Consider the following 27,132-nt stretch of genomic DNA (forward strand, 5'->3'; position numbering starts at 1 on the left):
GAAATCCTCTAAAGTCCCATTCAGTTAGAAGAGTCAAGAAATATTAAGGTCAATAATTAATAGAATAAGCACACAGGGAGTATACATTAGTGAACTGCTTAGAACCCATCTGTACTTCAGCAGTCCGATATAAAATATGCAAAAAGAACATGTTTAAATATAGGACTAATATTGTGTCCCCTTTTCAGAGAAGAAAAGGTGGTGAAGAGAAAGTGGTGATATTTCTGCCCTCTCTTTGTAAGGAAAATCAACAACCCCCTGGCTTTGGTACACAAAGTGAAGGTCGTGTGAGCGAGACCTGAAAGCCATGGCATAGAGAGCTACAGAGGATGCAAAGAAACCTGAGGGTCAGTGTGGGTAAAAGGAACCAAGTAACCCAAAGCTGGGTACAATGCTTATGGGGGAGAGGGGCTAAACTGGGATGTACAACATACTGGTGGGAAGGTAATAGTCTTAGATGCTTTATTAAGAGTATAGGTGGAAAATAAGGTGTATAGAGCCAAGAGGGATAATAGTAATTTTACAATAGAAGAGACAGTTGTGCTTTCAATTTTGTTGTTCAGTTATGAAGTTTAAGATGTTTTGAGGTCATCTTATGGAGATTTATTCATCTCATCAACTGAATAAATCTGTTCACTCTAAGCACAGTACTGACTTGGAAGTCAGTTCAGGTTCTTGCACATGGTCACCTAGCTCCATCTGAGACAAAGAAGGGTATGGCCTTTCCTGCAACTGGCAGATACACCCCTACTTAAGTGTAGACTCAGCCTCTAGCTGCCATTCCAGAAAACCAGAAAAGAGGTATCTGGGGCAATCTGAAAACTACCTTGGGCATCTGAAATGCCTCTCTCTGCAATTAAATTGAGATCCTGATTGCCCTTGATGATAATGGAAGCTTATCTGATCTATAAAGACCTACAAGTAGGCACCTAAAATTATGTCTCTGAACCTGAAACATACCCCCAGGTGTCAGCTCTCACCTCTAAGTCTACTTCCATTTAAAATCTCCAGCTGGCCTCCAGCCACCAGTCTGGAGAAGTACAGGCTTCCTCTAGGTGTTGTGTCATATCTGGCAGCCCCATGAAGATGTTCCAGCCTCCTTGCGTGGCAGATAAAAAGCTCAAGCAACTGAATCAAGCTTCCAGCACCCAGATCTTCAGTCACTCCTACAAACACCCAGATCACTGTCCAGAGAAAAACAGCACATCCAGTAGCCTGGTTCAGCTGTGTTTAGGCACTTACAGGGAGATAAAGTGTTATGCTTTAAAGAAATTTTTAACAAAACACCTTGAAGTATGGCTACACAAATAATAAGGGAAAACATTAGCCAGAATAAGTAAAAAACATTTTAAAATAGAATTTCTTAAGAATTTGCAGGCCTAAATCCAAGTAATAAAGGTTCTTTTGTAACTCAAACAGGCCCCAGAGTTGTCCCGTCCTTCATAAAGTCCTTAACCAAGAAATTATAGAAACAAATTCATGCTTATGTTTTCCAACTACTACAGTAAAATATTATTTTCTACACAGCAAAGTAGTTTCTGAGATACAACTACCCAGACACCTTGTAAGCTTTTGTATGTAAACTGTGCAGGAAAACTGTGTATACAAGTATATGTTTGGCTTGTGGACCTACAAGAAATGGGGTATACTGTTGAACTCTCAAAACATAAGGTGAATTTGAAACTGGACATTTCACTTGTTGTGTATATTATAATATATATTAATATATATTATATTTTATCATTATACTATTACTGTAGGTATTAAACCTCACATATTTTCGTTACTACTTATTTCCAAATACTTTTTAAGATGTTAATTGTAAATTATCCATATTTTAGATATATACATTACTTTTTGAATTAAGCCTCATTAGGCTTAATTCAAATAGGCTGTAGTACATGTATATAGCAATGTACCACACAGTCTTTGGAAGCAGAGGTTGTTAATGGAGCAGTCACTCAGATATACAAAGCTGATTAAACTAAGACAGACAAGATGGACAAATCTGCCATAAATATAACAAACTTTAAACCACCCACTGAATGTCAGGAAGCTGCAAGAGGGAGTTGCTCTGTAAAATCAGCTGAGCTGGCAGCCAAGAGTGACAGTGAAGTTGGTAGGGCAGTGCCCTCCCTGACACAGCCCCATCCCACAGCAGCCTAACCAGCAAAGCAGGTCTGGTGACAGTGACCATGTTCAACCACAAGTCCAGATCATCAGACCAGTACAAGGGGATGACACAAGGTGAATCTGAGGTCAGGACCAGGACTGGTGGGTTTATGGCCAGGTACAAGCATGCTGTCCATGCAGCTCCAACAAGAAGCTGGGGCAACAGCTGGGGCTGAAATGCAGCTTCCAAGCTAAGAGGATTAGGGTCCCATTGAGGTGCCTTACAATTCTGTCCCACTCAGCTGTATGATCCAAGGTCACAGCAGAGTTAGCTGTGCAGCAGGCCTACCACTAGGAAAAAGTGGCTGCTGAGTCTATGTAGGGTCCTGACACTGATTCAGAAATACACTTGCTAGGACAGCAGCAGGTTAACTCAGGATGTGACAACAGCCCTAGTAGTCGAGGCACTTGAGATATAAAAGCTTTGAGCTTGGACTTCCTCAAGATGGTAAAATCCCGATCTTCATCTTCCTGTACAAGGTCTCCAGTTGGTTGTGTTTGAAAAGAAAAAAACAGAGCAAGTAGAGATGTTAATTCCTGCCCTCATCTGGGATCTAGAGTCTGACTCTGAAGCAGACAATGACTCCTACCCTGCAAGCTTGAATTACTGAAGAGTAACCCTTGGGGTGGTGGTGGAGAAAGGGGGACATTCAGATATACCACAGACTTCTATTCACTGTTTTAGATACATTTTTATTTGGCTTTATTTGGCTTTTTATTTGACTTGCACCTGGAATCTCTTATCAGTGCAAGTGCCTAGAATTGGACATTGATACCCCCATAAGTCTTCTGCAGGAGTTGAACTTCACTGTAATGTACAATGCCTTCCATGCTGGGTGGTTCTAGTCCTCATTACAGACTGGATGCAGGATCTGAACTTTAATTTGCTCTCCATCAGACTTACTGCACAGTATTTTAACACTGGAAAGACTAATTTATGTCACAAATTAATATATAGACTGATAATTACCCCCTTCCTTCTCCATTTGGCTAATTCACATGGCTTAACTATCCCTCAGTGATGCTGAAGACTTCTGCAGGAGGGAGGGAGGTGCTGCCATTCAGGTTCTTCACCACTACTCCAACAGGCTGCTCCTCTGTCACCAGCTGACCTTTGCCTTAAAGACTGATGCACTTTGCAGAGGTACAACAGGGCTGGTCCTCTGTAATTTGATTTTTGTTTGCCATGGAAAGGCTGGTTTGTTTGCTTTGCACTTAAGGCCCACAGTTTATTCAGCACTGTAAAACTCTTCAAAATCATACATAAGAAAATAAGTGAAAAACAAACAATGATGAAAATTTGTCTGATTAAAAGGGAGTGACTACTATTGCTTAACAGTATATGCTTATCAGACTTCATTTCACAGAAGATACATTTTCCACCCTCCAAATGTATTCTGTGAGATGATAAAATCCTCAACATTTTAAAAAACCAAGTTCAATGTCTGTGTTTAAAAGAGTACTGTGCCTGACTTTCTTCAACAGCCATGAACATGGCTGTTGTTAATGACATCAGAGGATACTGAGGTCAGTGTTTAAACTGAAAGTCCCAATTTAACTTTTATTATTGTGTACTACTTAAACTGGAACTACTGAATCATAATCTATGATAGGTAAATGGCACAACATTAAAGAAATTAATTCCATAGTTCAGAGTTTCCTGTTCTGATCCCTCTGGGTCAGTCCTGAAGTCCTTGCTCATTTCCTTACTCCTGATTCATCAGAGTGTTTAAACACTCTAGATTTCTGTGGGGTTTTGAGCATATGCTAGTTGATTCAACACTTTAATCAGATAAAATCCTTACTGTCAGTAGGATTATTTTTCCATAAAGACCTAAAGTTTCAGTCTTTTTTTGTTTGGTTTTTAAATCCTACATTTGAGTCCACACAACTTGAAATTAAAAATTTATGTGTTTGGTAGTGGTTGCTACACATCACTCCCTGCCCAAACCAGTTCTTTCACTTTGGCTATTTAATCACTGGCTAATAATATTAGTGGCAAGAGGAATTTAACAGATGGGATAGTGCTGGAGTAGGTGGAGACTTGTTGAGAAGAAGGTTATAATAATTTGTATCACATGCTACCACTTTACATTGTATTTAAACACTGAGAAGAAAGGCAAACTTTTTCTTTGTCCCCTCTTGAGCTACCATTAAAAAATCTTCAGCCATTTAAACATCTTGAAGTATACCGTAGCTTTATTTTCCCTCATTGCTTGGGTATGAGCAAAATTTATTGGGGGGAAAAAACATGGAAGTGTGTTGCAAAACACTTGGAGAAAACAGAATGGAGAAAATATAGGGGAATGGCTCCTTAAATCTCACATACATAGCTGTTATACAGCAACTTGGGCTGCTGAACTGCAGCCCACTGCAATGTTAGAAAATCTAGTGAGTATGTAGTAAGCAATTAATTCTACTGAAACTGTGTTAACATAGGGCTTCTTAACAGGCTTATTATATCAATTTATTCTGAATTCCTTTGGTACAAGCCTGTTTGATGAACGTCTCAGAAGTCAAATCTTTGGAAGCCTTTTAGAGGCCAATGAGACCAGGTGATGTGTGCCAGCAGTTTTGACTTCTAATCAAAGATGTGGGTCAGCTTAATTTAATTTTTTTTAATTATTATTTTTTTTTATAATTAGAAATCAACAGAAGCACTGCCAAACTTATTAGACATGGGAATGCTGCTAAGCCTGAGCAATAGATTAATGGGAAAATTACAGTTTTGGAAAGCAAGCACAGGCTTTGGATGGGGTAGGCTGCTGAAGGAAATAGCATGAAATGCACAGCAGCCTTAAATTCTCACCGCTTTCCCTGCAAGGGGCAGGAAATCCCCCAACTTGTGCAAGGTGTCCCTAGCTTTACTAGACTTGAGGAACTAATTTCCTGAAGGAACAATGGTCTTTCCTTTAATTTCGACTGGGAAGAGTTTGAAAGCACGGCTTTGCTGTTCCCAAACGGCTTTACCCCCTGGGAAGCAAACAGCAGCCCTGGTTCGCTAGAAGCTTATAATTCATAACTGTGGCCTTTTCCTAGCTAGTTTTGGTGTTACGGCACTGGGGAGGCCTCGGCAAAGGCAGCAATGGCAGCCCCTGCCTCGGCCTGCTGGGCAAGCCTGAGTTTTCCTGGCGCAGAGACAGGAAGAGAGGGGAGAGGGGAGAAGTTTGCTGTTGAACGGCGGGATTTTGTAGGAAACAAGGAAGAGAAGGCGGCCGGCCGAGCCCGCGGGGCCTCCCGGGCGGCGGAGCGCTGGGAGCGGGGCGGGCCGCGGGCCGGAGCGGAAGATGTGCGCGGAGCGGCGCGGCGCGGCGCGGCTCGCCTTCCGAGCGCTGCCGCAGAAAACCTTCTCCTGCCTGCAGGACAGGGACATCGCCGGCCGACTCCTCAAATGGTGGGGGCAGCGCCCGCTGCGGGATGCCTCTGCCTAAGGGCGGCGGGGGGACGGGCGGGCCGTGCTGAGGGCTGCAGCCATTGCCGCGCCCACAGGACGCCTGCTCTGGTGGCGGCGGGTCCGCGTCTATTATCTTTATTTTTTTTTTCCTCATTAATTCCCTGCAAGCCCTTCGCGTGAAGTCCCCTCGATAGTTTCGGGGCAGGCAGACGGCGCCCTGTGAGGTGTGAGGGTCTGTCCTGGCCTCCCAGTGAGCCCAGATCGATTTCAGTTCGAGCGGGGCTCCGGCGCAGCCCGAGCCCTCCAACGCAGGGTTGGAGGCGCTTGTAACTGAGAATGGGGATGAAAAAACAAAGTATAATTGGTCAAAATAGGGTATTATGTATGCCTTCTGAATATTTAATCTCATTTTTCCATTTCAGGTCCATGCAAGGCAGGATCACAGCGCAAGCGTTCAGTTTTGACCAGCAGTTTAAGCCCTATCAAAAGGATGAGTTTCTTACGGTAGTTCTAAATCCTTTGTATTTTGATTCCCCCTGCCATGAAATTATATTCAACATTAGCAGTGTTGAATGCTATTGGCCTGCTCACTGTCTTCTTGAAAGCAGGTGACTTAGGTGTGGTGCTCAAGTCTTTGACTTTGTGGGTTAACTGTATTGTCCAGTAAAAATATTTTAGTCTGTACTAATGTTACTCTGCTTTAAGAGGGAACAATTTAGCCTTTCAAGATTCCCAAGAACGGAAATCTGAACTGGATGCTGATCTTGGCTGCAGGGTTTCATGTTGGGAAGTCTACCTAGTGTGAGACTTAAAACAGTGTACATGCTCACAGCTATCAGTAAATTTCTCACAGTAAATTCACAGTGCAATTAGATGTGCTTGTGCACCACATACCTGGAAATAAAAGTTCTGAAATTTATTGGATGCCATTTCTTTATACTAGAATTTTGAACTCACAGCTTTTTGAGACTCAAATATCTTGCTGATTTTGTATCCTCCATTCCTGCCATCTGGAAAGTCAAATCTCTTTATCTGTTTGCAGACCGAAAAAACCCAAACCTGTGGTTTTAAAAACGATGTGGTTTTTACATCTGTTATTTTAAAAATAACTTTTTGATATCTTGCATGTCTATTTTATATTGTTATCCTGGATAAAGAATTCAACCTCTTTATATCTTAAAGACATTTTTCACACAGAAATGCACCAATATTTATTTCATCTTCCACTGATAAACATTTCAAATTATTGAAGTTTACAGAATACCCATTCACGCTCTTAATGCTTGTCTCTTTTGAATTAAAAATGTAAAGATATCACTGTGAAGTTATGAAATCTGAAAAGCTGTGAAGTAATTGGGAAAAAAGGACCATTACATGTAATGTCTGATCTCTGTGTATCCTGGAAGAGTGATAAAGAAATTTAGTGATACAGAAATTGAAAGATCCATAATTTCATTTTTTTTAGCAGTTTTTTCAGTGCTTATTCACTCTCTTAAGTGTGGGTTTTCTTAGTTGGCTTATCTATCTTGGAAACTTGCCACCTATCAACATTACTATGGATGTCTCCTTTTAATTGATAAATCAATAAGATTGAATTCTTCAAATCTTACTGTGGAATATATCCTTCATCCCTTCAATAACTTAAGAATCTTCTCTCTATCTGTTTAATAATTTTTGTGTGTTTCTACACTTCTCCAAGCTTCAAATTCATTTAAATTTTAAAATTACACTTGGCATTTAGTTTTTAACTTCAATGACCTTGTTTGCAGAGATAGAACTTTCATCTTCAGTTTTTTGTACCTCTGTGAATTTCATACATTTTTTTGTGTTCTTGAACTAAAACTGCTTTGCTATAAAAATGAATATTACATACATAAATATGCACCTGAAGATGCCTTCTATGTATAAAATATACTGGCTACACTGAGTTACAAACCCATGGATTTGGTGGTGTGATATTTAGTACACAAACTGGTATGATACGGAACCTGCTTACTAATTGGAGCCTTACAATCTGGATTGAAAGTATCCAAGGCACTATGATTGATGATTTTCTGTTTCATTTCATTAACTTGTATTCTCTTATTTGAATATTGTAGGCATTTTTTAATGATCAAAGTGTGAACTCCAGTTTAAAGTTGCTGTCAGCTTCTGGACAATGGACCACGTTGGGTAAATTTAGAATAAATTAATCTTAAATAAAAAAGTCTGTGTTTTAACTATTTTGCTCTAATTTGCCATAATGACAGTTCATATATATGCGCTTTCAGCTCGTCGAAATACCTTAAAGAATTAATTCTTTTACTAAGTAATAGGAAGAGATTCTACTTCTAGAATAAAATAACTAATTTGTCACCTTTTGTGCCCTTTATTCTTGTGACCCCTGCATCATTCCATAAAGCAAGCACCTGAAACTGTTTATAAATTGTTTGTGGCATCCAGTTGACCTGATCATGTATCCAGACATAAACAACTGCATTATTTGTGGAATTACAATAGTACCATATGCAGATAACATTTGGAGAAGGGCATTATTCTGTAGAGGCAATGACCTGTCTTGGGACAGGTCTGAGATGATTGCTCTGTTACAAATTAAAGTTGAGAGCAGAGGATCAGCAGAGCACACCCTGAGCTCGTGTAAATCTGCTGTCTGTACAGCTGTGGTGGTGGAGGCACAGAGGAGCCCCATGGGACAGGCTGCTCTGCTTGCAGCCGTGCCATGAGGGTCACTTAATTTTCTTGCCATATCAGGAACTTCTGAACACACTCCATTAGGTCTCGCAGAGATGCAGATGAGACACTAAAGCAGGAAGGCCAGAAGCAAACTGCAAATTTGTGGCTACACTTTGAAATTGCATTTTTCATTATGTAAATGGCACACAAAAATTGCTGGCTATTGCATGTGATAATGTAATGGTATTTTATGCATAATTTTATTGCATATTGCCAAAGTGATTTTCCATAATAGGAATACCTTAAAAGAGGGTAGTGGGAATCCCTAGTTTCTTTTGGTTTGTCTGCAATATTACTGTGTGTGAATATTTAATGGCGTTTTGGGAATTTTCTAACTTTTCCATTTCAGCTCTCTGGAATTGGCATAAGTTTTCCCCCACTATATATACCGTAACATTAGACATTGCCACTTTTTTGTCAGCAAAAATCCATTTTACAAACTCTTCACCCAACTGGTAAAACAATCGATATATATATATAAAATGCAAAAAATATCTCAAGTACCCTTCAGGTACCTCTTTCTCTGGTAAGCAGAAAGAAAATAGATGTATTTTAAGCCAGTAGTAAACCTTTTCTTGCTTTAGACAGGATTTGTTTTAGGCTATCTGTCTAGTCTACAACTTGACAGTCCCTGTAGCAGAGGTCAGCAGGTTACATACCTTGTGTTAAGAGTGGAGGGTCTCTTGCCAAGTAACCCAGCTTAACTCTTGGTTCTTCTCAATCTTCCTCCACACAGAAGTGAAGCATTTTGTCCCAAGGACTGGAAGGGTTCCCTTTCTAAATCCTGAACAGCTGGTATACCCTGTTTGCTCTTAAAATTTCATCTTCCCATTCTTTGCCTATTTTTGGTGAGGAATGTTGGCACATTTTTCTATACTTAGTCTTCATGTGCATTTTTTGAAAATATAGTAGGCATCAGCTGTGTGGGGGAGGAGGTAAAAATCATCTTCTAGTATTTTCTTCTTCAGGGATTCTGATACATTAGTCCAGATTTGCTTATCACTGTGGAGTAACTTTAAAACAACATTCCTGTTGTTAAAAAATACTGAAAACATGCTTATTTTGCTTTCTAGAAAATCTGAAGAAAATACATAGTCTACATTGATTCAAATACTGCATTTATCCTGCTACAAACAAAAATGTTAGTAATTTTTTTTTTTTAATGCAGGAGATAATTTGAATGCATAATAGAGATGGGGTTTAGATAGATCCATAGAAAACTCATTTTCCCTGCCCTCCATGGGCTTGGGCAAAAAGTATTTCTGGATCCACAGAAAGATATCAGCATTACAAAGGAAATTAATAAAACATTACCGTAGTGTTTATTTTCATATTTTTTTCTTTTTTAAGGCTGTGGTCCCCTCTCACCTTTTTACTTACGTTTTTTGTCCTGGTAGAATTCCACAATAATACATTGTTTCAAGGACTTCAGCTTCAACATTGCTTGAAATAAAACATTTTAGGTCAATGATACACAATGATATTCTCTAGTCTGCTTTCTCTGATCAGAAAAATACTTAATGATCTAGTCTCAAACCAAACTTTTTTGCCTGTAGGGAAATATCCCTAATAGGGAAATTTTTTCACCTCGTTCTGACTGCCTGTCAGAGTATCTGATATTTCTGATGTGTTTTAAGCCACCTATTCATCTGTTACTCTGGTATTTCAGAAGTAGAAACAGCAAAAGGAGCAAATTTGATGCATACCCATTTATGTATTGAGTCTTGTGTTTTTTAAATAGCTGCAATGAGAACTAAATAGTAGTTTTTCCCTGCTGGCCTTGCACCTGTCAGTGGTCTTAGGGAGGCAGGACTGTATCTGCTTAAGCTCAATTAACACTTGAAAATTTATCTTCAAAGGGGTAAAGTTACCATCTATTTGTGTAAATAAAAAATTAGGATTTGCCTAAAAAAGAATTCTTGAAATACCATATGTGCTTAAATCTTCAACAATTTCTGTCTTTAGAATGGGGTTTTAAAATCTGGAAGGTAATCTTAAATCGGCAATTTTGCAACTACTAGTATAGGTTATAATTTGCAAAGAATTTTAGATATCTCATGAAACCATAAATCATTGACCTACACCTTTTACTTTTGAAATACCATATTTTTTTAAGTACTGAGCACTGAACTTGCATTATATATGAACTGTTTTGTAAATGGTAAGTTACAAGATATTTTTCTTACATAAAAAGCTTTATTTGATTTTGGAGGAATTCTGAATATACCTAATCTAGGGTTTATCTGCCCCATACTAGATATGCAATGTGTTAATATGTTAATATGCAATATGTTAATACTGGCAGCACTTTATAGATATTCCAGAGTTGGCTGTTATAATAAGCTTAAACTGTTTCAGGATTTCTCAGCTCTTTGTTTTCCACTTGTAGAGTTGGCAAGGCATTTCTTCTTCATTTTCTTCTTACTTTTATAATGCTATTAAAACATTCTTGTCCAGGAAATTTTGAAGTTCAAATCTCACTTCTCAAATAAAGAGAAGGACCTTCCAATGTATTTAAAGTTTTCCATGTGTAGTTTGGTTTTCTGAACTACTGAGCAAATTACAAAGCTCTTGATTTTTTTTTTTTCATTATTAAAGTTTTCATAAAGCCTTTTTTCAGAGCAGAAGTCTCCTTCCCTTCCACCAATAAAATCCTTATCATTTAAGGCCTATAAATAGCTCAATTTCCTATATTTTTAGCTTAGTAACTGGAACTTTCACTTTGCACAAGTCATTTAGCATCTGATGTTTGTTAGTCAACTCAGATTTTAATGTTAATTTTAAAATAATTTATGTGATAAAAGCTGGTATGTCTCATAATAAATCCCTTATAAAATAAAAATTCAATCCCTGTGAAAGGGAGCTGGAGAATTAGAAGTTAGAGGAAACTGGAAGTGAGGAGGTGGGAGGAAGTACAAATAAATAAATATATATCAGTTTGGGGATTTTTCATAGATTGCAATGCTGTATTTCATTATTTTTCTGACTTGTTCTTGGTTATGTCATATGATTATTTTGTATAGTCATTGTATGTACCGGTAGGAGAAGGCACTAAACCTTTTTCTCTTCAATGAAAGCTACCCTTTCTCATAACCATTGTCTGTAGACAGGAAGCCAAGCAATTAAATGCTGTGCTTTTGTCTTTAACAGATTTTCTTGACATCACAATGGTTCAATAAAATAATTCTAAATTTTTCTGTCAGTATTTTAGCTTAAGTAGGCATATTTTCAAGCTATCAACTTATAAATTCTCTTTGTTTTTTTTTTTCCTGGTCTTGATTGGTTGGGTGGTACAGTTTACCCAGGTTTAGGTATTAAAATACCAGCCCTACTTAACCTATGAATAAATAGTCTCTTTGTAATAGTACATGGGAGAAATCCTAAGGTTTTCTGCAGGTAGAGGCCAGAGAAAATTTATGCTGTACTTACAAAGATTAGCATTGGAGTGAAATGATAGGTGGTCTTGGAAGCACCATGGTTCATGCATCCCTTTTTGGCATGTTCCTGGTCCTGAAACACTGTCATCTAGAGGGAGATTTGGGCATTTCGTGAATAGTAATTCTTAGTCATCCTTTGGGTCAATTTGTCAGGACAGCACTGAATTTTATCTTTAATTGTATGGTAAAAAGTCTTTGGATACTGTTATGTTGCTGGCCAGTCTCCCATCAAGGGAACCTAGAGAGGAGAAGAGATAAGAATAAATGGAATGTTGTGACTAGTCTCTCTTCTGAGACACATTGCCCTTGTGCTGAATACTCACTCATGTTCTCCTCCCCTCTCCTGTTCAGAAGCACTTTGAAGGTTGTTCAGGCAGACCTGGAGATGGGTAGAGAACATGTTCTAACATTTATGCGGAGCACTTGGACTGTAGAGAGAGACAGAACTGGGCTGAGTCCAAAGCTTCTTACACATGGGACCTAATGCTATTTGAAACGCCATAAGTTATCCAACACCATGCAGACAGATTTGTAGATGTAACGCTGTATATAGGGAAGATATGTGCCCTTGTGGACTGATTCCTATAGGGCAGGCATCTCAAATGGCACTAGATGTCTGTGAGCAACAGGATCCAGGCTTGGATGATCTGCAAGCAAAGGGGAAAAATTATAGAAAAATATATTCTGCATTTAATGATTACAATAAATACTGTGATACTCCAGATGATACTCCAAATTCATACAGGAAGTGCTGATAGTACTTTTTTCATCTTCTGAAATAGCTGGTTAATAAAGCTTACAGTGGCTACAAAAGAGCTTAAAGTTCAATATAACGCTTAACAAATCAAAAATTCTTTGAGGCCATGTTCATTGTGGTTTTTACTTTGTGGAGTGCTGTTAGCAGCTATTGACTTCCATACTTCATCATGCCAATTTTGGCATATGTCCCAAGATGCTTTAAGGCTTAACCTGTGGAATATGATTTTCTGAGGGTGTGATCTAATGCGATGCTGGGTTCACACGGTATTCCATCTATCCCTAGTTTCGGTTGATGGTATTTACCAACAGAGGGAGCAGACACATGAGCGTTAATGGAAAGTAATAGTCAGATGAATTTAATGTTTTCTTTGCACTTGTTTCCTTCTTAGCTTTCTTTAGCTTTTTTTTTTTTTTTTACTTTGAGTGACTGTGTGACTGAGTCATGCTTACATGATGTGTGTTTTTTTTTTTTAAACATGAAACATGTACAGAACCAGCTTCCTATATCTTCCAGGTTCCAAAGTGACAAAAATTGATGCTACAGTGGTACCCTGTACACAGATTTCCATGTCATTTTTTGATCGGCTGTACTCTGAAGGAATTGTTAGAGAAGCTGGAACTATTGTGAAATGTTATGATGATTATTACGATGATATTCTTATCTCTGATGAATTAAGGAAGGTCAGTATAGTAATGAATAATTTATTATAATTTTTCCTACTTTATTAGGTACTATAAGGACACATTTTTCAGGTTGCTTTTTTTCTGGCAGTGGTAAAAACAGGATCAATAGCCATGGTTTACAAACAACTTACCTCACTCACCAAGATGAGGCACTGCAGTGCCTGAATATGTGAAAGCAATTACTTGTTTTCTAGACAAGCCTTCTTTCATTTTTAGGTGGGAGAAAAAAAGTTAACCCTTCTTCTACCCACCCATGTTTCAGGCAGTTAAGTGCTGGGGGTGTGTGGGGGAAATGCAGCTGCTTTGTTTGCTTAGGAGGATGCCAACGCGTGGTGCTGTGATACTCAGAGCTGTAGGTTCACCCAGCCTTTCAGGTAGTGGATGAAATTGAATGTATTTGATAGCTATATCCTGAAGCATTCCTGGACAGGAATGCTGATCATATAATATCTGAAGGCACTAGATAAAGAAAAGAAAGCCATCTTAATACATTTTCTCGAAATCAAGAGGAGCTATGGAAGAGGAAATTACTTTTCAGTATAATACTGGAAAATTACTAAATACAACTCCTGAACAGGTCTGAAATGTAAAAGTATTTGTTATACTCTAGTGGAAGTGTCAGAAAGCAGATTATCTGGAAAATAATCTCTAACAGTGGCACCCTTTTAATCAATGTATGTCTTTACTGTGTTTTTTTTTACTTCATAAGCTAAAACCATTTTTTAAACTTATGTTTGTGTAGCATTAGCAAAGCATAGTGTGGGAGAACTGGATTTTGCTCTTCCTTGTATATATAATCAACATAAGTACTAAATAATTATAGAGTTGCACTCATTTGCACTTGGCAAATCCTTTGAAGGCAATGTATTTGAACCAGTGACACTGGTTACAGGATGTGGCCTGAAATACTGGTCTGTCTTGTAAAGTTCTGGGAAAAGGTGAGAACTCAAGCTCATGTTTGAATTTCAGATGTAGTTTGTAGCCTAGCAGTTCAAAATACTTTGTATTTATTTATAAGTTGGGTACATGTGAAATGTTTTCTGAAAATTAAATGTATTTTATGTAGGAAGGTTAGAGGCAACATTTAAAATTAGAAATTATTGGGGTTTCAGTGTCTTCCCAGTTTCCTTCCCATGGAAGTGATTTGTGTGTCAGCATTTGCAAGTTGAGGGTTTAACATTGGTTTGAAACAAAGGTGATTCCTACTCCTAAGACATCAGAAAGAATAAGTCAAAATCCAGGAATGACTTCAAAATTTCAAATTATTTAGTCAGGGATCTAGAACAGAAGACTGTAGGGGGCACCAAACTGTCTCCTGGTGTCAGAGGGTGGCCTTTGGCTGCAGGACTCCATGTTCCTTTTCTACCTGCCATGTCTTCTCTTGTTTCAGCCAGGGAGGTTGGCATATGCATGAGGTGGCCATCCAGAACAGCTGTTGCCCCGACCCCTTTTTACTCAGGTTTTGTAGTTTTGTTATAAAGAGGGCCAGAGAGCAATGGATTTATGGCTAACTTTGACCAGTTTGTCTGGGCTGGCATCTGCATTTTGGCTGACATGACTCAAATGTCTTGTAGCCATTGTGAGTTACAATTCCTGTCCACATTTACATGAAGCAGTGTTGACACTAATCTAGCAAGTCCTCTGTGTTCATATAATATCTCAGCCAAAGGCAGGTGACACGCATGGAGGCAGCTGGGTGCATGTCTGGCTAATCCAGGCTACGGATCAGGGCTCACTGGAGACTGTAATAAAGAATGATGGGAGTTTGAGTGATCTCCTCTGGGAGATCCTAGAATTCCTTTACAAATATGAAATAACTGTGTCAATTTAAAAGTGAAAAAGCAAATGTTGCCAAAAACAGTTGCCCCATTGATTAGCAGCAATTGACATATCAAATATAGGTAGCTAAATTTCAGATTGCTTGTTTCACTAGCATGACAGATAATTAACCAGTGAAATAACAAGGCTTGAAAAATATTCCTTTATGTCTTTTGGACATAAATCTGACACTGATTCTGCTTTATATGTAAGAATTTTACACCTAATTGCATCATTGGAAGAAGGATTTAGAAATATGTATTTCCATCCCTCATCCATGTATTTTACATGGACATAATTTCTGTGTACCATACAGCATACAAGCAGCATTATTTATAAACTGAATCTTAAATAAATTTTTATGAATTTGATTTCCTTGTTTTTTCCTTATTCCACAAGGTTTTGCTTCTGGAGGATTCTGACCATTATGACTTATTTACTCAATTGGATCGTGAAGAATTTCTGTTCTGTCTTTTTAAGCATTTTTGCATTGGAGGAACTCTTTGCCAGTTTGAAGATGTAGTTGACCCATACTTAGAAACTACAAAAGCTTTTTATAAAGACTTGGTGAGGTAAGTGTTACTTGCTTTTTGTACAGCTGTGTACATGTACACAGATACTTTGTATTGATTTGTGTAAATTTATTGTACATTACTGCTTCAAAAATGGGGCTGTTATTTAATCCACCTGCAAGTTTATTTGTGTCCAGTTATCAAAATACCATGGAACAATGGTAGTAGTTCAGTGGTAAAATAGATGCTATTTTAATTGCATCAGTCTGACATAAGAACATTTTTATATTACAGTTATGGATTGTTTGTAATTCATTCCAAATTTAAAGATACTTTTTTCTGTGACTGTCTGCCGAAAACATGGCATAGTACTGGAAACAGACTGTTTTCCCACTGTCATTGATAAAATACCAACAATTAAGTCTTGCCTATATGATCTTGGGCTACTTTCAATTGGACTGCTTTTAATTTAAGATTTAAAAATTGAAATAATTAGTTGAAACTTCCAGTTCCATATATAATTTATCCCTGCTGATTTTTTTTTTTAATACAGTTCAATTTTGGTCTTCCTAGTTCTGCAAGTACACTTCTCACAGTGTACAGCTAATGGTGATAGAATCCTGCTGTTAACATGACATAGTGAACTAACACACATTTGTTTTCCCAGGTTTAGTGTATGAAATAGTTATAAACTTTATTTGAGGGGTTTTTTTTCCACTGAGGTTAGAGGTAATTGATCAGAGGTTTAGATTCAGACTAAAACCACAATTTTCAGCCTTCTTTGATATATCCAAAAACTGACTTCTCTGATTGACAAAACTTCTTATGTTCTGGTTGTTGGGAAATGGAATGTAGACTCATTCTTAGTTAAGCTGATGGGAATATAAAGATTGTAAAAGATACTACTAAAATTTTTGTTATATGAGTAGTTTTGGTATTTTCATCTCGTACATAGATGAGAATCAAGTGGGTTCTTCAGAAATACAGCATCTGACATAAAAGGATCCATCAATGCTTAACTCTACCCTCAGTTTTCTTTTACATTGTTCATTCTGCACTTGAATCAAGCTGCATGTTCCTTCAGTCCTGGGCCATAGGTGACTCTGCATTGACTGCATCTGTTTCTGCTTTTCTGTTGTTGAATTAATCTAGGACAAAGTGCAAATTCAATCAGTTCCTTCACTTTACTGCTCCCCTTTGCTGTTGAGTTGTTTTATCCAAATCGTATTCAAGTTCTGTTCTAAACCACTAATTTTCTTTACCTTCCTATCTCATTAAACCTCTTTCCATTCTTTTTCCTTTTCATGCTGTAAAATTTGATAAGGATGTCAAATAGTTCTTATTACTTAAAACAGAAAAAAAAAGTCTGCCAAGATCCTCCCACAATTTCATCCCACTTTCAAAGTTTACCTTTTCTGTATCCTCAACCTGTTTCCTATTAGCCTTTTGTATTTTCTTCTTGTGTGGTGCTTCTATCCTCTAAATATATTTATAAGAAAATATTTCAAGATCTATTCCTGTGCTGTTTGTTTTTTCGTTTTTGGGGTTTTTTTGCCAGTTGGCAGATTGCTTTCTATCCTCCCAAGTTTTAAAGTGACCTTGTAAGTGATCTTCAGAATTTGTCTACCATGTGTCTCTCTGTTGCCTGTAAATGTCTGCTGGTTTCTCACTGCCAGAAGAGCTGGTGTTAGCACTGGTTACCAGCTGAAAACAAAACTTAGCATTTCACTGAATCTTTTCTCTTTCTCCTTTGGTATTGAGTTCTTTGTCAGTCCCATGAGAACAGCTTTTGATCTTGACATTTCAGACCTTTTATCCCCCTTCAGAATCACAGTTGCCTTTTTCTTGGTCTCATTTCCCCCTGTTCCCAGTTTATCCAAAATGATGCTTCTGTTTTATTTCCACTGTGTTAAGAAAGAAAAAGACAGTGAGAGGCTTTGAATAGGGACACTAATGACAGTCTTGACTTAATTTCTAATTTCTGGGCACTGTATTAATTCGTTCTTGCACAAATTACAGCAGAAAATAAAGCAATTAAAATTACTTTCTTAGTAATTAGTAATTACTTTCTTAGCCTCTTATTTTCAGTAAAAGATTGTTGATGATAGTAGTGATCTCTTAAATTCTGTTTACCAAAAAGTTCGCCCTCAAATTCCTATTGAATACCAGGTTTTGTTCAAATTCTTTTTTTAGACTGCTATCCTCTGTGTGTTTTCATTGTATCTTGGATTACAGTTGCATTGGACACTTTCTACTCTTTGTAAAGTGATATTAAAAGCTTTTCATTATATTAAAAATTCTGTAAACTGTACTGTCCTTAAGGTTTAGTTTTTACGTTTGAGAATCAGAAGGCTTGGTAAAAAACCAAATTGATACTTCAATAATTATTAGCTGCTGGCTGATGATGTGCATTGAAAATCAGCTGCCACAAATGAATTCAGTCTAATAACAGTTACGGATGTATAAACTGCCACTGTTTAGTCCTGTTACAGTATTCCGTATGGGCAAGAGCCTTGGCATGAAGAACTTCACAGAAATGCATTTACTGCTGGAAGCAGCAGACCTGTTAATGAGCTTTTCCCTATTTACCTCTATTACAGCTTTTTTTTTCTGGTCATACCTGGAGTTCTAACTCCAAGGCACTAGCATTCAAAATAGTGTCAAAAGTTTTGAGGTTTCATTTTATCAAAGCATGTGCATTGCTTTATTATGAGAGAATGCAATAATTTTTATGAAATTAACAGCTCTAGATATTTTACAAGCTAGGGACTTCCAAATACGAAGTGGCAGATATTTTTCTCTTTGCAAAAAGAATGATATATTCTTACTAAAAATCTAACGCACAACTTGTAGTCTCTTTCCCATCAGTAATGAGTCTGTCATCAGATGAATCCATCCAAAATTCTAGTGTTTAGTGTTACACCCTGTATAACCTAAATAATTTCAAATCCCTATCCCTTGTAGTATTTTGATTTAAATGAAATATTTACATAACATAAAATTGTTAATTAAAATATAATCTATGAATCTCTGTTGATAAATCTGGTCCTCTATACTTAAACCCCTGATTTTTCTGGCAGTGTTTCTCCATGGTGACAGCTGCTGTAGCATCTTGTAGTAATTATTTTCTTCTCCTTTCTTAATCTCCATCTCCATGCCCTTTTCCACATAATGAATGAATGTATGTGAAGGCATTAAGTTGTTGTTTTATTGTTTGGAAAGCCTAGTAAAATATTGCCAGTCAGGTCAGTATATAAATAAAGCCTATAGTCAATAGAGAAACCATGAGGATGTTTGCTCTTCATATAAAGAGAATAGATGCACATTAAAATGATGAACTACCATATCCAATGAATAGTTTAGAAGTTAATAATTTGAAAGAACATGGGGCAATTAACATTATTTTTAAGGAAATACTATCCTCTCCAAAAGGACAAGATAGTTTTTTTCTAAAACCTTTCAGGGGAAAAATAATAAATAGAGCAAATGAGCTTGTCAAAGGCAACCTCCTGGTTTTCTTTCAAGTCAGCAAAGGAAGAATCGCATCTGATTTTACCAGACACAATTTTTTTGCCTTAAAAAATAACCAAAGTACTGAAAATAAACATTTTGAAAAATTACTTACAGGAAGCTAACCACAAGGGGAAAACTTCCCAAGGTCATAGAATAAATAGGAAGACTTTGTCAACTCTTACTTTGGTATCCTAGATTGTTGGAACTGAAAATGTCTCTCAGACATTTTTAGAGGTTCTAGGCCTTGGTCAGAAGCATTTTAGATCCTGGCAGGCAGCTGGAAACAGCTGTGATTTTGAGTTTGAGCCATAGAATGAGTTACCAACTTTGGAGGTGGAACAAGCAGTCACCAAGGGTTAGATAGTATAGTAAAAGTAGTCACAAAATAGAGGGAAAAATGTTTTATTATTGTACAGAGGGGTTTTAGCACCTGTACAAGGGGGTTTTTACTTTGTACATGGGGGTCAGAAGTTCTAAGATGGAGGAAAGTGGGCTGATCCTGTTCTTCCTCCTTCTTCTTCCTTACCTCCATGTTCTTGGTGATGTTGGCAGTCACAGATTGGTTTAGAGTAGAAAAGCACTTTGTAATATAAGTACTAGATACTGGGGGGGGGGAAACTATAAACATGTAATACGTAATATATAATATAAAAGATAGCAGCAGCCCTGGGCGGGGGGAGAGAAGGACAACAGACAGAGAGGATGTCAGGGTGTGTGTGTGTCTCTGCCTGGGCCGCTGACCAAGCAGCCACAGCCCGAGAAGACAATCTTTTAGATAAATTAACAATAAACTGCCTTGAGACCGAACAACAAGAGGCTGCGTAATTTTTCTTTGAAAGCACAGGTTGGAGGAGAGACTATACCACTACACAAAACCCCAGACCAAGCCCAGGGTTCTCACACTATATATATATATATATATATATATATATATATATATATATATATATAACATGAAAATTAAGAAACCAGAAGTTGATAACATAGTTTTCTGACAGAAGAATCTGAAGCCAGAGTAACTTAAATACAACTGTTGCTTTTGGTGGTGGTGATACATGGTAGAAGGCCATAATACCACTAATCCTCTACGTCATGTTCTGAAAGTTGTCACCCTTTCCACAGAGATGGTTGAAGAATTTCTGAACTGCTGCAGTTACAGCCTAGTGTGTCAGCATAAAGTGACATCTTAGTTTGGCTTAATGCACTAGTCTGTAAATTGCAGTGGTTCAGAAGCTGAGTCATGAGGTAGCTGAGCTGTCCTGCTAGGAAGGCAGTCATCTCTGGAGGGGTGGGAAGACACTCAGCTGGGGTCAGTACTGATTTCAGCAGTGCTGTCTTCATCCACCATTGACTATGTCAACATGTCAGACAAAACAAAAAGTTCTGAGAAAGCATCACTACTGACTGACCACAGGGAAGATCAGTCTCACAGTATAGGTTCAAACATGACTGTATCACTAGTCTACAGATGAAATCAGTTAATTGGAGAGTCAATCTCTTTTATTGGCTGCAGAGATTGAATCAACAAAGGTGCTGTTGGTTGATTTGGGGTTCCTTTGTTCTTACAAAAAGAAGCTTTGCCAAAGCGCTGGTAACAGGGGACTGCTGTCACAGTTTGGATCTGGTGTGGTGTTCAACTGGGCTGTGTTTCACACATCCTCTTGTAACTTGTCTATACTGGGACCTTTCTTGGGAATGGAACCAACTTGTGACAAGGCAGGTTTTGCATTTCTTGGAAGCACGTAAGTATGGAAGTTTTAAGCTTCAGCTGTTCCACAGTGAGTTAATGTAAGTGGGAATCTACGAAATTAGATAAATGAAAGAAGTTGCATGATCTAATTTCTGAAGAAATGTAAGCATCACTTAAAGCAGACTGCAGGAAAAGTGTCATATTAAAATACTTTAAATAGGTTGAGATGCCTCAGGATATTATTCTTTGCAATAATATTCAGTGTTATTAGTAAATGCGATGGAAGAAATGGCAATCTTCACAACAGTCTAGAAATATAAAAGTTCAGAACTAATCCTATCCCAAGTTGCATAGCTGACTATAAATACAAAATTCCAAAGGAGAAAAAATGAACCTAAACTATAATTATATAATAAATAAAAATGAGATAAAGAATGTATTTCTTCATCAGTAATGCTTCTATTTCTTGTAGTCTGTATTAAGATGCATTTTACTTTGCAGGTTTCTTTCTCAAAGAATATGGGAAAATATTTTTATGAAATGTTTAGCTGTATAATTTTTTGTATCTATGAAAATGAAAACTCTGTATTTGGAATCATCTATGTCTGGGTAATACTGTGATTTAGTAGCTGAGAACAGTGAAACCAAGTCAGATTACTAAATATATTAAATATTTTTCAGTATAATGATAATAATGTTACCTAACAGTGGCCACATAGCTTCTCATGTTCAATATGACATAGGTTGAATTTTATCTATAAATTTGACTTTCATAAAATTTGAGCAAGGATACAGTGCATGTGTTTAAAATGTATTTAATAAATTAAAGAGCCTATTTATGATAGAGTCTATTAAAGAGTCTACTTATGATATATATTAAGTATGTATTATACCCCTGTATTTCAGTGTTCAAAAGAACCCTGAAACAAAAGAAATACATATTATTTCTACAGTCTTCAGAGTGTCTGCATATGTAAGTATTAATAATTTTTATATGGGATTTTACTGGCAGTAATATGCATAACACAACAATAATGAATTTACTTTTACACAAAGAAAATATAATATTCCATTGTAATGGGCTATTTTCCCATAGCTGTCACTTTTTTATTCATTAACTCTTTCTCTGAACTCATCCAGTTTCTCATCCTCTTTACTGACTCTTCATTAGTAACCAGCAGCTAAAGTTTTATTTGGTAGCTCACTCACTAAAAATAGGTTTACTGGATTACAGTGGAAGTCATAATAGTCATCCAGAAATTAGCTAATGAAAATAAAAAAATCTGAGTAATTCTGGGTTTAATAATAAATAATAATAAAACTTGAGTTAACAGTAAGGATCAAGGATGTACTCTTGACTTCCTGTAGTTCTGTTTTTTGAAATGTTGCTAGAGCTTTGTGAATAGCTTGTATTGCATCTGTTTCTGTAAAGACTGCAAGGAAGTTTAGTATACAAAAAGGCTGGGGTAGTGACATAACTGCTAACCTCTTTTCCCCTCCCTTGTCAAGTCTCATTCCTATCTGTTTCCCTTGCAAAATCATACATTTACCATCAAGATAAGTTTGAGAACTGGCATGTTTACTAGATTCAGCATAGCTGTCATTTAAGTAGGATGAACTACTCCAAATTCTTCTTGAGTAACCAGAATATGTGATAATGAAATGTCAGATAATGTACTGACTTTCAACAGCAGTAGCTGATGTAATTTCAGACTGCACAAACTTCCCTGTAGGTTGCCAATAGCCCAGTTGTTCATATGTTGGTCATCATCTTTTAAGTACCATGTATGATTCATAAAAGGCTTTTGAAAATAAAGACTTTATGGGTGTATCAAAATTTATCTTTTTGCTAGGCTGCAGACTGTAATAAAAATAAAAAAGCAAAACCCTGGTAACTGGATGTTCTTCTGTTATTACTGTTCCTTTCACACCTCTAAATCAAATGCATTGATGTGAACTTTGCAGATTTCTGTGTTTAGGCAGATAGACATTAAAGAGCTCCCCTTGTTTGCCATACATTAAATATCACCAGTACAAAGAAAAAACAACAAACAAAACCCTAACCAAACTCTAGCAAATTTTGTAAACAAAATAGATGAACAAAAGAAGATCCGTTGTTAATGCAGAGCAAGCTATCCTCCATGCATTACTGCACATTCTGAAGAATTATTCTGAAATTACGATTTCTATTAAAGAACATCCTGAAGAATTTTCTCTCAAAAAACAGAAAGGTTTAAACAATGTGTCTAGACTGTTTGATAGTTATGTGGATCAAAACTACTCCAGTCCACATGGCACTTACAAGAAGGACACTTACTGGAGCACAAATGTCTTGTGTTTGTGGTGAAAAGTTTCTCTCAAGGACATAACTACATTACTGCAGTAGATTTAGTTTCTGAGTTCATTTGATAAATAACAGTAGAATGTTACTATAATTCTGACAGTTTTTAAGCCAAGTTTTCTTGATTTGTATCTGGAAGAAAAGGACATACCCTCCTAGCCTGATGTAAGTAGATAAATAATTTTTAAAATAAATAAATTTTAAAAAGCTGATCTCATAAAAGTGACTTGTGCAGCTGAGCACAATTTTAAAACTGTATCTAAAAAAGCACACTGTTAGAGATGTAAATATCTCAAAGTTCTAAATAAATTCACAGAATCACAGAATATGCTGAGTTAGAAGGGACCCACAAGGATGCTCAAGTTCAAATCCTGGTCCTGCACAGCACCATCCCCAGGGGTCACACTGTGTGCCAGAGAGTGTTGCTCAAACACTTCATGACCTCTGTCAGGCTAGTGCTGTGACCACTTCCCTGAGGAGCCTGTTCCAGTGCCCAACCACCCTCTGGGTGAAGAACCTTTTCCTGAGATCCAGCCTAAACCTGCTCTGCTCAGCTTCGTGCTGTTGCCTCAGGTGCTGTCACTGGTCACCACAGAGCAGGGATCAGTGTCTGCCACTCCTCTTCCCCTCACAAGGAAGCTGCAGACTGTAGTGAGGTCTCCCCTCAGTCTCCTCCAGGCTGAACAGAGCAAGTGACCTCAGCAACTCCTCATACAATTTCCCCTCAAGTCCCTTCACCATCTTCATTGGCCTCCTTTGGACACTCTCTAATACTTTAATGTCTTTTTTTATATGGTGGCATCCAGAACTGCCCCCAGCACTGGAGGTGAGGCTGCCCCAGAGCAGAGCAGAGCAGGACAATCCCCTCCCTTGCCCAGCTGGCCATGCTGTGCCTGATGCTCCCCAGGACAGGGCTGGCCCTCCTGGCTGCCAGGGCACTGCTGGTCATGTTCAGCTTGCCACAGACCAGGACCCCCAGGTCCCTTTGTGCAGCACTGCTCTGCAGCATCTCATTCCCCAGTCTGCCCATACATCCAGGGCTGCCCCATCCCAGGTGCAGAATCCAGCACTTTCTCTTGTTGAACTCCATATGGTTGGTCATTGTCCAGCCCTCCAATTTGTTGAGGTCTCTCTTACAAATGTCTGTAGAGCTCTTCCGCATCAAAACCTCATAGACCTGGGCATCACAAGAGAAATAATTTTAGATCTTGTGACAAAGTACTCTGTTGAACTCCAAATACCCTTGAGAACTTTGGAGCTTTGCATATAATTAAACACTTTTACAGCTTAAGTATTTTCAAGAAGTATTTTTGAAAATTGTTAATTACATTATGCAGTTTTGAGACTCTTCAGCAGTATTTTTATTTCTGTTTTATGCTATGCATATGTATTCTTAAATCATCAGCTGTGTTGCTACAAATAAAAAATAAAATTATCCTACTTTAACATAAGTAAATCAATCATTACACCCCCTGCATGTATGAACCAAAGTCCACACTGCAGATGGAATTGGTATGATTCTTAATTGTGTATATGCATGAATGTAAATATCAGAGCCTTTATGCTCAAGCATTTTAGGGGTTTTATGACCTCTTTTGCTCATTAAAATTAAGAACCTTTTCATTTAGTTATATTATATTAACTATTTTCCTGATACTAGGTTTGGTGATTGCTTGAAATGCCTCATCACCAGAACTTAAATTGTTTTTGTTCCTGAGTTGTTGAACAAATTTTTAGTGGGCTCGTTCAAAATCTCAACTGCCACAACCTCAAAACCTCAATCAATTCCACACAGACTGCAGGAGTGGGATCCTCAGTACCAATGAGAAAAGAGTTTAACTGACAATCATGTCTTGATGCTGATCTTGTGTTACTTTTTTTCCTTCAGTTACATGCATGATTTTAGGTTATTTTTGGATCAAATTCCAAAGGCCTCTTGATGCTAAGCACTATAAAATCTTAAAAATTTGCTCTCCTTACTGCAGTTGAGAATTCAGTGTTTGTTATACATGTATCCTTAGAAAACACCTGAAGAAAGCTAGGTATCCTGCAATTGGAGCTACAGAGCTTATATGCTGTGCCACTTAAAATTAGAATGCTATTTCTAGCTTGTGGTATTTGACTACCATTGGAAAATTCTGGGAATAAACATCAAATCTCTACCTGTCTAAAAAGTGCTTTTATGAGGTGCTTATCTTAAGATTTAGGGTTTGAATAATCCCCCAAAACATCTAATAACAAAACATCCCCTCAGACCATCTAATAATGGATTAATTCTCTTCAAAACAGCAGGAGAAAGCGGGGTGCCAGTAACAGCTAAAGAATAAAATTCATAATTGGTCCTTGGTGCAGAAATGGTGACCCAGCTCTTTTCCTTCTCATCTGACTGACTTAACCACTGAAAGAGGTTACACTTTTCATGTTTCTTTGGTCCAAAAAAAGCTGTCTTCCTTTTATGCAAAGAAAGACAGCTTCAACAGAAAAATGAAAATATGTGAAATCTGGAATAGTCTGTAGTCTGTGAGTTTAAAATTTTCCTGGAGAAAATGAACAATATATGCAATGTAGCAATTTCCCTCAAGCAGGAAAAGTGTAACAGAACCCACATCTCTTCAACTATTGTACAAAGGTGTTGGGGAGCAGGAGGAAACTGTTATATGTTTTAAAAGAAAGGAAGTGTCAGCTACATATTTATTGATCTTTCACATGTTCAATTACCACACTAACTAAATAAAAAACCCGAATGCTTTAAAAATCCCTCCATCTAGTTTTTGGATCCCTACTGGATTTGAAGTGTGTCCAGCTGTGCTGGTCTGTCAACACTGAAGCTTTTATTGACATGTGCAGACGTAGGATGTTAATGTGAAGAACCCAATGCCCCTGCTAATTATCAGCTGAATGTATTTTTTTCAGAACGAGGATTTTGCAGCTAGGTGTCTAGAATCCCTTCAAACCTTTTCTGAGGACTGGCACACAGAATGTTTCCAATAATAGTCCAAAGTTGTTAATGTGATCTGTAATAAGCGTTTTGCTTAAATGCAAATATTGGAACCTGAACAGATGCATCAGCAAATGTTAAGTGAAAAACATAACAGCGGATGGAACAGCTTTATGTATTAATATAGTGATTATTTTTCTCTTTCAAAGGCAACGTGATTAGCTGTAATCATTTGTATTTTAGGCTCTAATTGTGTAAACACATGCTTGTATGTTTTACATTTTATATAAATATTACATTTACCTCAAGGTTATTTGATACATCCAGTCAGAATTACTGTGCATTTTGTAGTGTTGGGATCCTCATGGGGAAATATACCATTTAAATAAACTGCAGTGTATTTGTTTTATTTTGCTGTGCAATGAACAGTTACAACTGGAACAAAATTATTAACTTCAGATTTTATTCTCTTACAGATATCTCTGTTGTCCCTAATACTGTTTTGGTTTTGGTTTTTTTCTTCCTTTCAGGATGTTAATGGCCTGTGTTACCCTTCAAACAAAAGCCACCAACAGACTTTTGCCTACTTGATTGTGGATCCCTGCAAGCGACACGTGAATATTCTGTATCACTGTTTCGGTGAAAGCCTATTTGCAAACTAGTTATAAACCTGGCTGGTGCCCAGTTTTATAATGGAGATTGCCTTCTTTCTGTTGGGTTCAGGTAGACATTGCATAGTTTTCTGACGAGGAAAGCTCTACTCCTTGATGATGTGCTCAGAAGTACTTCTCATTCACTCAGATGTTAATGTGTGGTTAATGACAGTAGTTTTCCGGTATGTGTAGTTGTGGAAGCTGTTTTCTTGGCCATTTCCCCCCTTCCCTCACCCGTGTTATTTAATAAAAAGTATTTCTCTAGAGGTCTCGTCATTTTTATGAGCCTGCTTTACAGACCCGCGACGCGTATCTGCAGGGGAGACTCTGCAGTCGGTGAAAGCTCAGCGGAATCGGGAGATAGCACGGAGGGGACCGGCGGGAGGGGTCCCGGCCCGATGGCCCCTCCGGGCCGGTGGCAGGGAAGCGCGGCCGCCCCTCCCAACCCCCTGGCGAAGCGGCCTCCTGGAAGTTGGGATAGAAGTTCG

At 37.7% G+C, this 27,132-nt stretch overlaps 1 protein-coding gene across 1 annotated transcript; it reads left to right on the top strand.

Moving 5' to 3' along the window:
- The first annotated feature begins 5,426 nt into the window (after positions 1 to 5,426).
- CFAP300 (cilia and flagella associated protein 300) lies at positions 5,427 to 26,910 on the top strand. The gene is made up of 7 exons (XM_021529402.4): positions 5,427 to 5,566; positions 5,989 to 6,070; positions 7,666 to 7,738; positions 13,010 to 13,176; positions 15,397 to 15,569; positions 21,619 to 21,685; positions 26,522 to 26,910. The coding sequence occupies exons 1-7, from the start codon at positions 5,460 to 5,462 to the stop codon at positions 26,651 to 26,653; spliced, it is 801 nt and encodes a 266-aa protein (XP_021385077.1). The 5' UTR covers positions 5,427 to 5,459; the 3' UTR covers positions 26,654 to 26,910.
- The last annotated feature ends 222 nt before the right edge of the window (positions 26,911 to 27,132 follow it).

Source organism: Lonchura striata, chromosome 1 (assembly GCF_050655825.1).
Source record: "Lonchura striata isolate lonStrDom1 chromosome 1, ASM5065582v1, whole genome shotgun sequence".
Classification (NCBI taxonomy): Eukaryota; Metazoa; Chordata; class Aves; order Passeriformes; family Estrildidae; genus Lonchura; species Lonchura striata.